Source organism: Galleria mellonella, unplaced genomic scaffold (genome assembly GCF_026898425.1).
Source record: "Galleria mellonella isolate WM207_F2 unplaced genomic scaffold, CSIRO_AGI_GalMel_v1 utg133, whole genome shotgun sequence".
Taxonomy (NCBI): Eukaryota; Metazoa; Arthropoda; class Insecta; order Lepidoptera; family Pyralidae; genus Galleria; species Galleria mellonella.
The window spans coordinates 2,958,739-2,969,642 of record NW_026441990.1 but is presented as its reverse complement, the minus strand read 5'-3'; the positions used below and the strand labels follow the sequence as shown (position 1 = coordinate 2,969,642).

At 30.5% G+C, this 10,904-nt stretch overlaps 3 protein-coding genes across 3 annotated transcripts; 1 reads left to right on the top strand and 2 right to left on the bottom strand.

Annotated features, from left to right (window-relative positions):
- Positions 1–41: 41 nt before the first annotated feature.
- On the top strand, positions 42–1,247 carry LOC113511072 (peptidyl-prolyl cis-trans isomerase FKBP1B-like). The gene is made up of 3 exons (XM_026894653.3): positions 42–248; positions 384–544; positions 942–1,247. Exons 1-3 carry the CDS (start codon positions 212–214, stop codon positions 1,068–1,070), a joined length of 327 nt encoding a protein of 108 aa, XP_026750454.1. The 5' UTR covers positions 42–211; the 3' UTR covers positions 1,071–1,247.
- A 1,103-nt stretch (positions 1,248–2,350) lies between these two features.
- LOC113511071 (peroxisome biogenesis factor 10) lies at positions 2,351–4,253 on the bottom strand. The gene has a single exon (XM_026894652.3). It carries the CDS (start codon positions 4,116–4,118, stop codon positions 3,297–3,299), a length of 822 nt encoding a protein of 273 aa, XP_026750453.1. The 5' UTR covers positions 4,119–4,253; the 3' UTR covers positions 2,351–3,296.
- An 840-nt stretch (positions 4,254–5,093) lies between these two features.
- On the bottom strand, positions 5,094–10,808 carry LOC113511098 (MRG/MORF4L-binding protein). Its single transcript, XM_026894687.3, has 5 exons — positions 10,031–10,808; positions 7,816–7,881; positions 7,128–7,235; positions 6,509–6,625; positions 5,094–6,176 (listed from the first exon to the last, which is right to left on the bottom strand). Exons 1-5 carry the CDS (start codon positions 10,380–10,382, stop codon positions 6,067–6,069), a joined length of 753 nt encoding a protein of 250 aa, XP_026750488.2. The 5' UTR covers positions 10,383–10,808; the 3' UTR covers positions 5,094–6,066.
- Positions 10,809–10,904: the final 96 nt, after the last annotated feature.

Here is a 10,904-nt window from a genome sequence, read left to right as displayed (position 1 = left end):
AAATTGACTAATACTGAGACTGGACTGGCAACTCTATGGACAACACAGATTACAGAAACTGCCCATTAAATACTTCAATATTCTCCACCAAATTTTTCGAATCAAAAAGTAGTATTTCTACTACTTAAACATTTTTTTACGGATATATCTGTATAACTGAAGGAATCATAATATTATTATTATTTTATTCTTGTTAACAAACTATTTCATCATGGGTGTAGATGTAGAAACGCTGTCTCCAGGAAATGGTATGTTTCGCTTTATTGTTATTTTCCTTATAACCTACAATATGTTCGTAATCAAAGTTAGAAGGTTGTTGCAAGTTAGCAAAACCTATTATTTATCTTCGTTAATTGTATTAAAATAATTTATTGTGTTTTTAGGCTCTACTTATCCCAAACCGGGTCAAACGGTGGTAGTTCACTATACCGGAACTTTACAGAATGGTAAAAAATTCGACTCGTCAAGAGATCGTGGCCAGCCCTTCAAATTCACGTTAGGCAAAGGAGATGTTATAAAAGGATGGGACCAGGGTTTGGCAAAAGTAAGTAAAATAAATTATCGTAATTATAAGTAGCTTTTTAAACTGAGATTTGAAACAAACTAATAATAATTTCATTCATATATAATCCAGAATGGAAATAAACATGAGGGGTGGGCATATGGGAATGACAATATATTCTGTATTAATTATGATGCTATTATCTATATGTAAAAATAACTATTTTAATATTTCTTCAAATCATATGTGTAAATCTCATATGGTATGGTGAATTATATATATCCTAATCATGTCTATGCCCATTTCCTTTTTTGTCTATAAAACTCATTTAATTAATATTGATTATACCTAATAATTATTGTATAGCCACAATTTGATATTAAAAAAAAATGAACCAAGCATAATATATAAAACTAATAAAAAAAATCCTATATTACAGATGTCTGTGGGGGAGAGAGCTAGACTAACTTGCACACCTGATTTTGCCTATGGCTCCAGAGGCCATCCTGGTGTTATTCCACCTAATGCTACCCTAATTTTTGATGTTGAACTATTGCGTGTTGAATAGTTTTTAGTATGAATAAATCTTGCCATGTCTGTATTAATGTTTTATATTTACACTATATCTCACAAAGCTTAATTTAATTTAATGGTATATTGTTTGTTACTGTTCAGTTGTAAAATTATTTTTAGTTATATAAAAATGTCATATAAATGTATTATGTCAATCAGTGATAATTTTTTATATATTATAGTACAGAAAAATGTATGAACATATTTATAAAATTAACAAATGAAACATTAGAAACAAAATTCTTTTTGGAAAATTGAATGTCTAATAACGTAATTATAAAGTATTGAATAAGGAATAGTACTTACTAACAGGTTAACAATCCAAATTACTAATAGCATTTATGAAATTGAACAATAATTTCCAAAGAAAGTTAAGTACATAGAATATTATATAAAAGATAAATTACTAAAAATTGTAAAATCATTTTTCATATCTTTTGGAGAAAATTGTTCAGATTCATAAATAATATTATTTGGTTACAGATAGTTTAAGTACTGTTGTATTTTGTATAGAAATTGCAAAGCAAATAACTGAATAGTCAGTGTTTACCATAGATGAAAGGATAATTAATGAACTAGAGAATTCCTATTTCACTCTTTTTCACCAAAATATTGCATTTGCAATATATGTATCAAAATGGAATGAATAACACAGTGTTAAAGCCAATTCATTATTATTATTCTACATCATAAATGCATTTATCACCAAATCAACATAGATTAAGTGAACATAAGAAAACAAAATTCAAAAAGAAAATTTTTTGGAGATGATAAAAAAAAACTTTAATAACATTGCTGAAGTTTAATAAATATTTATATATCATAACATTATATACATACCTACTTAATTTAGGTATTGTTTTTTTTTTTTTTTTCGAAAATAGTTACTGTTGCTTTAGGTGTATTTTTGTACTCATTTTTATTTTTTCTTAACAAAATAAAAATGTGTAATGTGTATTGAGGAAGCTTTTTCTAATAATATTAATGAAACTACTTGAAATTGTATCACAATCTAAAGTAAAAAAAAATAGTTCTGGTCTCCTGAATGGAGTAAAGGATTTAAAATAAAAAATGTTTTTTTTTTTTTTGCAAACCAAGTGATACACTGAATTTACTATTCACATCTATAAGAAAACAAAATAATTCTTTTTAATATAACACATGAATAACTTAATGGTTATAAAGTTTAAAAAACATTGCTATTAAAATTCTGTTTCGAATATTTGTTTCGAATATTTGAATGAAAAATGTATTTTGTAATATTTGATCTAATTTGCTAACCTCAACAAAGCATATTGTGTTATTAAATTAATATAAATAATAAAAACTTTTAAGTAATATTTTTTTATTTCAATGAATCTCATTATTTTACCCTTTACCATAAAAATTGTACATAAAAAATATTTTTTATTAATGATAATTTGAAACAATTCACCATGACATCACTAGAAACCATAGCCATCTAATTATAAAAAGTTGTTTATTGAACGAAAAATATGATAATATGTTAAAACTATGATTATAAAATTACCAAAGCAGAAACTATACTAAACCTTTAAAACTTATAAGAACAATCTTTGGTATTCACAATTTGGTGACTTTAAATTTATTGATAGATACTTATGTTTAATTCAACATTAAAATAGCTGTTATATTTTTTATATATAAAATTAAGAAATTAGAAGATATTATAAAAAGTCAATAAATAGATAAAATGCTTTTATCATGTGTTATAAATAACATTTATTAAAGTATGAATGTCAGAATAGCAGAAACCTATGGTATTTATCTAGCTTGAATAGGAAAAGGCTTAAGTTTAAAATGAATGTTAAATCACTGAAAAATCATTTAAAATTTACATTGCAAAGATTATAACTAGTTTCATAAATTTATTGCAAATTCTTTAAATTCATTCTTACTACTCCACCAGCTGACTTAGATTACTATAAATTATACTGTATGTAATTTACCAAGGGATGTACATATGTCATCTAATGTTGTGGTAAGTTTTTACTGTAAAAAACCACATTGAGATTTTATGTTGAAATCAAAACAAGTGCTACTTTCTCATGTTTTGTTAAATCCATAAACCATATTTTAGTATTCTTATAGTGCTTACCATACTTTAAAACAAGAGTATAGGTATATTTAAAAATCAAACCAATTATTTGTTTCATATGAATAATATCATGTCTTCTAGCTAGCTAAAATTTCCACATTTTTATAAATCACTAGGGAAATAATTCATCAATGGCACAACGGCATTTTTTGTGAATGTTGATCGGCACAAGGCACAAGTTTCTAATGCTCCATAACAACACTGGAAACAAAATATGTGACCACAGGGGAGTACACAGGGCTGTGCAATCTCCTCTAAACAGGCCACACATGATTTACTACTGTCCACCTCATTTGGAATTTCACTTAACTGGTCCATATATTTTTTAGCCTGATAAATGCTTTGTGCGCATGATATAATTGCATGTAATAAGGTTGTATAGCCTAATAGTCGCAAATGAGAATAAGAAGCTGCTGCTGCAGGTCTAATATGTACATAGTCTATGCCAGCTGCTGTCTTCCCTAACTGAATAGGGCCTCCATTGATATAAGACAATGCTCTATGTATACTCTGTATTTGAGGCACCATACTGTTTAGAGCTTTTAGACCAACTAAAAACGCGTTTTGTGCAGCCGGTTGCAAGGATCCGTTCCGTTCAACACTTTTTTCTGCATTTCGAATAAGTCTCCGCGTAAAGGTTTCGCCAAAAGCAGATAAGAGTATGCTGATTAAACGAGCGCTGTATGTCGGCAGCTTATTATAACTTTCATCCACTTGAACTATGCCAGAATACTCTTCTCCTAGTGTTTGTAGATCCTTGAGGGTTGTGAAAGACTTGTAAAGTACCGATGACAATGGGGCAGCTTTGGCAGCATGATGAGAAGGCATAAGTTTCGATAATGATTCCGCAAGCTGTTTCTCATAGAGATCATCCTTTTGCCACGCTCGAAGCACTTCAGCAGGTTGTGCAGCCGGTCGAGCCATATTTATTTAAAATACAGTAATTTACATTTATTTAAATATATCTCAATTTGGAAAAATATAACTTTTATATTATTTTAATAATATTTTTTGCAATGACATGTTATGTCACACAAGTTTCTGACAGATATAGCAAAGTGACATTGACTTGACATTACTCAGTTGATTCAGGTTCTTAATCTATACATCTAAGTCTTTGGCTAAGAACAATCCGAAATCTTTGGTTTCTGGTAGACGGTTATTTCAAAATGGCAAAAATATCTACAAAACTTGTAGATACCTACACATATAGCTGTGTTATGTGAAAATTTCTGTTCTTACCCTATAAACAGTATAATTACATAAATGTCTTTACTTTTGTGATTATATACTTATCATTATGTAGCAAATATTTCTATTATGCGAAAAAAAAGATAACACAAAATGTTATTTTCATAATATTTCTCATTTTGTTGTAGTAATGAATCTGGTAATCTCTCTGATCTATGCTACCAAGTTTTCAATGTTCATAGTTCGATACCGATTACGTAGGTATCAAATCAAATAAAAACAGGTTCTAAAATAACAGTCAGTTCCGTATCTAGTTACGTGATGCGGTTCGTTGTGATAGAAATGTACTAAAAAACATTTTATCTTTTCTGTATTTACAAGTAAAACCTGGAAAGTAACTAATGACAGTGATTAAAGTCGCTTAAGTGTACATTTATTGGTTTCACGACTCCCATATGTCTCGCCTCTACGGTGAATGAACCTGGTTGATAAAGAAGTCAGTCAGAAGCTATATTTAAACCTTATAATTGTTCTAAAACATGGATTAGTTATTCTATTACATTCTCTTTTGATTCAAAAAACTTATGATTACATCATGTGAAAATTTAGACATACTCGTGTAATTTAATTTTTATGTAATGTTTTCCTTTACGTCATTTAAATGAGTATATCTAAATTTTTTGGGAAGTTGGAAATAAAATACATGCGACTTGTATACATTTTATTAAGGAGAGACTTATAAGTTCCCATATCTCATTGACTAATTAGAATTGTAGCAACATTTTGAGGTTGTATAATTACAGTAACTGCATCATGTTTAACTGGCACATAATAAGTATGTCTTCGGTATACGCGCTGAAAAAAACGTAGCAGCAAATTATGCGACAACACACTACTATGCCACTTGCTATCAAATTAACTAGGTTCGGCGTGGAATTACTTTGTTTCATCGTATACGAACGGACCTTTAAGTCAAAACTTCTATCAAAATAAATTTTCCAGAATCCAAAGTTTAGCACGTCGAAGTCGTTAAAATACGAATATTTTATAGTTGACAGTTAAATATTAGTCAAATAATGAGAAAAATATTATTGAATTTCTTACGATGAGCCCATTTGTCTATAGTTGTATATGATAAAATGGCATTTTAGGGTCACTATACCACTGACATTAGGTAATAAAAGAGCCAAAAATCTGCAATATTAATTATACATTATTTCCTGTAACTATGAAACTACAATCTAAGTAACAATGACTCATTAAGAAATATATACATTTGTATTTGAATTTTTTTCGTTATCTATGCACGATTTGTGTCAAAAAGATGGTACAACTAGATGTGCATTCTAATTGCATCATAAGGGCAGTGAGATATTAGAAATTATGAAACATTAACAAGGTTGTTACTGTTAATCAGATTGGCTGTACGCGCATGCGCTCGCGAAACAGAGATGGGTGCAATGCGCGCCGATACTTGGCCTTTGATATAAACTATTCATCAGAGTACTGAAGATAAGACTATAAAAGCACTGTATGTGAACACATTTAAATAAAAAGAACACTACATGAAGAACACATTAACCGCATGGCTTCTTTTATCCCCCCGTCCAGGGTGAGGCCGGTAGCCCCACCAGGGGCGCGTATGTCAGAAGAAGTGATGATAAGAGTGGGTGTGCGTGTGTCAAGTGCGGCGGCGCTTCGCCGGCGTGGTTGCAGGCGGCGTGGAGGTGTTAGCGCGACGGCGACCGCGGCGTGAGCCGCCGTCTTCGTCTATGAGGGGCGAGTCCCATACTGGAAATGAAAGTTTGTCTATTGTCACCATATTTGGGCTATACCCTTTCATTTTTTAATAATTCAAATATCAAATAGTGTTGCTTTTTTACTATCTAAATTCTTAATATAAAAGTATGTGGGTAAACACTTCAAAATAATTAAAACAGGTTTGTAAGTTTCAGTTCATATGACTTAGATTCTTTCTATAATGGTCATACACTTTATCCAGATAGCTGAGAGATCAAATCCCGACATAATATGTTGTTGGAAGCCACGATTTATCTTTTATCAAGTCAATTTTCAATAGTATATAAAAATACATAAACATTACGAGTGAAGTAACTGCTTACCTGAAACAGCGCTAACTTTGGATTTTGATGATTTATCTCTCTGCGATGTTGATTTCCTGCTAGTGGAACTGTCACGTGTGCCTGACGCGTTTGAGTCCCTGGAGTCTCTTCTTCGATCTGAAATTAAGTAGCATTTCATTTATTTAAAAATATAATATGTGAGTATTTTTTTTAATTTTTTTTATACAACTTAGAATGGCAAACAAGCTGACGGCCCACCTGATGGAAAGTGGTAACCGTCGCCTACAGACATGAGCAGTACCATGGACATAACAGAGTATACTGTTTTGCCCGTGATACCCCCCATGCGTTGCCATTCCTGAGGACTCAGGTGTTATTCCTCCGTACCCTGTAAATTCACACCATATCCCACCCTTTAAACCGAAACACAGCCAAGCAGTTGTGGCTTCACGGTAGAAACACGAATGGGACAGAGGTGCCCAAGCAATCGACTTTTGTACAGTCTCCCTCTGGTATTTATCCAAGGAGAAATAGGTGCATTTTAAGGGATGTAGCATAGATAATATTTTAGCTTCGCCGACTGGCGATATAGTTGTTTTAAAAGAATATTGTATCTGATTCTAGTATTAATATTAAAATTTTAACAAAATTGATTTACCGTAATCCTTCTCCGATTTGATGCTTGGCGTATCAGTAGAGGCATGAGAACTACCACTTTCCTTGCGTGTTTTGGTTGCTAATGCGCTTATGCTGTCTTTGCGTATTGCTGGAAAATTAAATGTCAAAATTATGTATTTCTTTTGCATATGATTTTTTTTAAATGGACAACATTTATTCCTATGTTGATCATGCACCATTAATGTAGCTGATTTTTTAATTGTAGTTTGACCACGGTAAGACGAATGTAATATGTATTAAAGAGGCATTACTTTATGTCCTCACTTTATAGGAGCTTATAGCAGCTCTTATTAATAGCAAAACAGTAACATTCAGTAACATTTTTCGTTATCTATAGGCGGCGCCAAAATATTTGTCATTGATTATGAGGATAACCATCAGTTTTTTGACCATTCTTAGTGATATATTTATTTAGAACAAGCACCTTTAGTTATTAAGAAAAGGGGAACAAAACATGCAATAGTATGTTCTAAGTTACGAGAGCAGAGAAAGAATGATTGTGAAAATTGAATTTTATTAAGTATGTATCTTTAAACAGATAAATGAGCATGCACAGTGGATGATAACCACAATTAATTTATATAAACTAATTAATAATCAGATAATTAAATTAAAAATAATTTTAAAATAATTCCAATAATTAGATTTGTAATGAATAATATAAATACCTTTAGGTGTAGAATCTTTAGATGTACTTCTAGGTGTTGAGGGTTTAGGAGAGGGGCTGCGGCCATCTAAACATGCATTGTAATATCAAGCAGACAATCAGTCACATCAGACCTAAGTGGCAATGCACGACTATGTGGCCTCTAGCCTAAGTTACAATGCGTGGCCACAATTCTACTAATTTAATGGTTTTAAATTAGTTATAATAATATTAATTTAAGTACAATAAATAATTTAGTTTAAAATTAATTTGGTATACTAATTTTTAGTAAAAGTAATAAAATTTTAAACTTTTAATTATCAAGCTTCTAGCTCATGTTGCAATGCAAGGCCACAAATCTACAATAGTTTTCATAGAATAAAAAATTATGTTGATAATTTTACACTACGGATGTGTAAAACCGTTTCATCAACACCCATATTAAGGGAGAAAAGGATTGTTAGTAATGGAGTTTGACAGCTCCATTGCTAGCAATATACCTTATTAGGTCGACCTTCACGTGGTTCCCCCTGGAAATCATCATGAACAATTCTTGTTGAATTCATCATGATAGGCTAAATGACCTACTTCATCCTCACCTATCATTCTTCACTGGTGCTCCGCCGGTGTATACCGATAGTGCAGGTGGGGTTACCATTTCATTATCATCCATTTAAAAAAAAAAACACCCATATTAAAATTAAATGTAAACAAACAAGTATTCTACACTTCAGTAGTTCTGACGTAACCTGGAGACAGCTGGATTTAAAATAATTTAGTCAGTTATACCTGTACCTAATGGAACAAAAGATTCAGATCATGCTATGATTAACCGGAACTAAGAAAAGTTTTTGTTGATAATTTATTATTTCTTTATAATAAAGATATAAAAAAGGATGGCTATAACAAATATAAGTTAGCATTATGACAGCAAATATAAGCTTTATTTGCTGTCATAATGAAAACTTATTTTAATAAAAAAAAATGCTTATATCCTTTAAACAAGAATTAAACTAATTTGTATTTTTAATAGAGACAGTTTGTTTATTCTGCACGGCAGTAGTGGCCCTAATTAATCCATTAATCCCTCTTAAAACTGGGTAAATTTTTGGTGAATTTGTTATGCCAGGCCAAATGCCTTTGCTGCATATTACCTATCTTCATTCAGTTGTGTCCAGCCAGTGAATCTTGATAGTGCATGCAGGATTAGCATTCAAATTTCATCCCATAAAAAGTTACATTTTTTCTTTTGGGATGGAGTTAATGGAGTGCTAACAGCTTATATATTATATAATTTTAATCCAATTTCCTTATTTAATCTGAATAGGCATGTTAACAAGGATAGAAAGTACCTTAACTTTAGGCTGTTGGTTTTGTAAATTTGCTCTTTTAAGAACCAAACACAAGGCCATGAAAAAATTATGATATTTTTATGTATATATCTGTGCCTCTAGTGAGAAAGGGTTCAATTCAAAATGGTCACTTTTCAGGAGAGCCAAAAAACTATTTTAAATAAAGAAAAAAAATTCTGCTGCTTTTATTATTTGCTAATTGAACAAGTCAATGATTGCATTTATAGTAATTTTTTCTCCTCTTTCTTATGAAATTGTCGGTTTTTGTGTAAAACCTATAGTTTTAAAAATAATTCTATTATACCTAATCACACTTAACAAAAATATTAAAATTATGATGTGAAAATAGTTTTAAGTTGAATTAAAACTATTTTATTGAAGTATTGAAGAAAAACAATGATGTGTATTTTACGCTATAAAAAAATAATCGCTATTAAATGGTGTAAAAGGGTTCAAATCGAACTGATTCATTTTACAAAAATAATTTTTGTAAAATATTGTAGTTTTATTTCTAATTATGACTTTTTTACCACAAATATTTTGTTAATTGTAGCCTTTTACATGTTTACTATCTCTATTGTTTTTAAAGATATCGTTACGGTTCTTATACCATTCGAAAGAGAAAAATTTGCTTATTTAAAGTAGCCTAAAAAAGAAAAAGGCTATAACTTGAGTTATACCCTTTCTCACTAGAGGCACAGATATTATTTTTGGGCCTTTCATTTACACTTGTCTATTGAAATAAATATCATCATTGGCATGTGACACATAGGTAATTTTCACAAGATGCCATTCCTTGCAAGTAAATTGTTATTTGTGTGTAGCCTGTAATTTCACTGGATGAATATAGGATTAATAAGAATACAAAATGAAAAGCCACTATACCTTCACTATCGTCAGTCAACATAGATTCTTTGCATTTTTGTTTAATTAAACTCCCAAATTCATTTTCGGGCAAACTAAACGGCACTTCATGGTTGGGAAATGGTATTCTCTCAGTGTCATCCAACAAAGAAATGTCGTATAGTGTCTCTAAATGTTTCCAAATATCTTGTGTGGATACCTCTTTTGTAATTGAATTAGAAAGTTTTTCCCAAATACACGCCATGTGAAAATGTTTGTTTATGCCGACCGGTTTATGATTCGCCATCGCGTAAAATAGTTGTATTTCCATTTCAACATCCCATTCAAGAGCGTCGCCAGTTTTTATCTCAGACTCTTCTTCACTGGACACCATTGTTTATATTTACGTGTAGTTCTGTATTTATTTTAGGTTAGGCCGGTTTATTTATTTGTTGTGATTACAAGCACGTCATTAGAGAACACCATTATATTTGTACAACGTAAAAATTAAAACAAATATACAAAATATTCACGGAATGTTTCTTATCAACTGATGATAATGTAAATTGTAATTATTGAATTAATTACCGGAATTCGAAGAGTATAAATGTAAAGGTTCAACATAAATTTTAAGTTAAATTACGGCATAGATTAGAGGGAATTCATAGAGGCGCCAACATGACCAATGCAAAGATTTTGTAACAACTGCTAAAGACTAAGAAAGAAATTGGATTAAAAGCGTAAATACCACGAAAAAAATCGTATCTACAATATAGTATTAGAACAACACAAATATATAAAAAAATATCGTCTTAAATAAAAAAATATCGTCTTAAACCGTATATAGAAGCATTTGATCATTGTGCATAGAGTACGTTTAGATGTTAGACAATCAAATGTCATATTAAAAATGTCA

Coding starts and splice junctions, on each gene's coding strand:
- LOC113511098 (XM_026894687.3), bottom strand. CDS start 10,382: ATGGTGTCCAGTGAAGAAGAGTCTGAGATAAAAACTGGCGACGCTCTT. Junction 7,882..10,030: donor GTTGACTGACGATAGTGAAG/GTATAGTGGCTT, acceptor ATGCATGTTTAG/ATGGCCGCAGCCCCTCTCCT. Junction 6,177..6,508: donor CAAAGTTAGCGCTGTTTCAG/GTAAGCAGTTAC, acceptor TTTCATTTCCAG/TATGGGACTCGCCCCTCATA.
- LOC113511072 (XM_026894653.3), top strand. CDS start 212: ATGGGTGTAGATGTAGAAACGCTGTCTCCAGGAAATG. Junction 249..383: donor AACGCTGTCTCCAGGAAATG/GTATGTTTCGCT, acceptor TTGTGTTTTTAG/GCTCTACTTATCCCAAACCG. Junction 545..941: donor GGGACCAGGGTTTGGCAAAA/GTAAGTAAAATA, acceptor CCTATATTACAG/ATGTCTGTGGGGGAGAGAGC.
- LOC113511071 (XM_026894652.3), bottom strand. CDS start 4,118: ATGGCTCGACCGGCTGCACAACCTGCTGAAGTGCTTCGAGCGTGGCAA.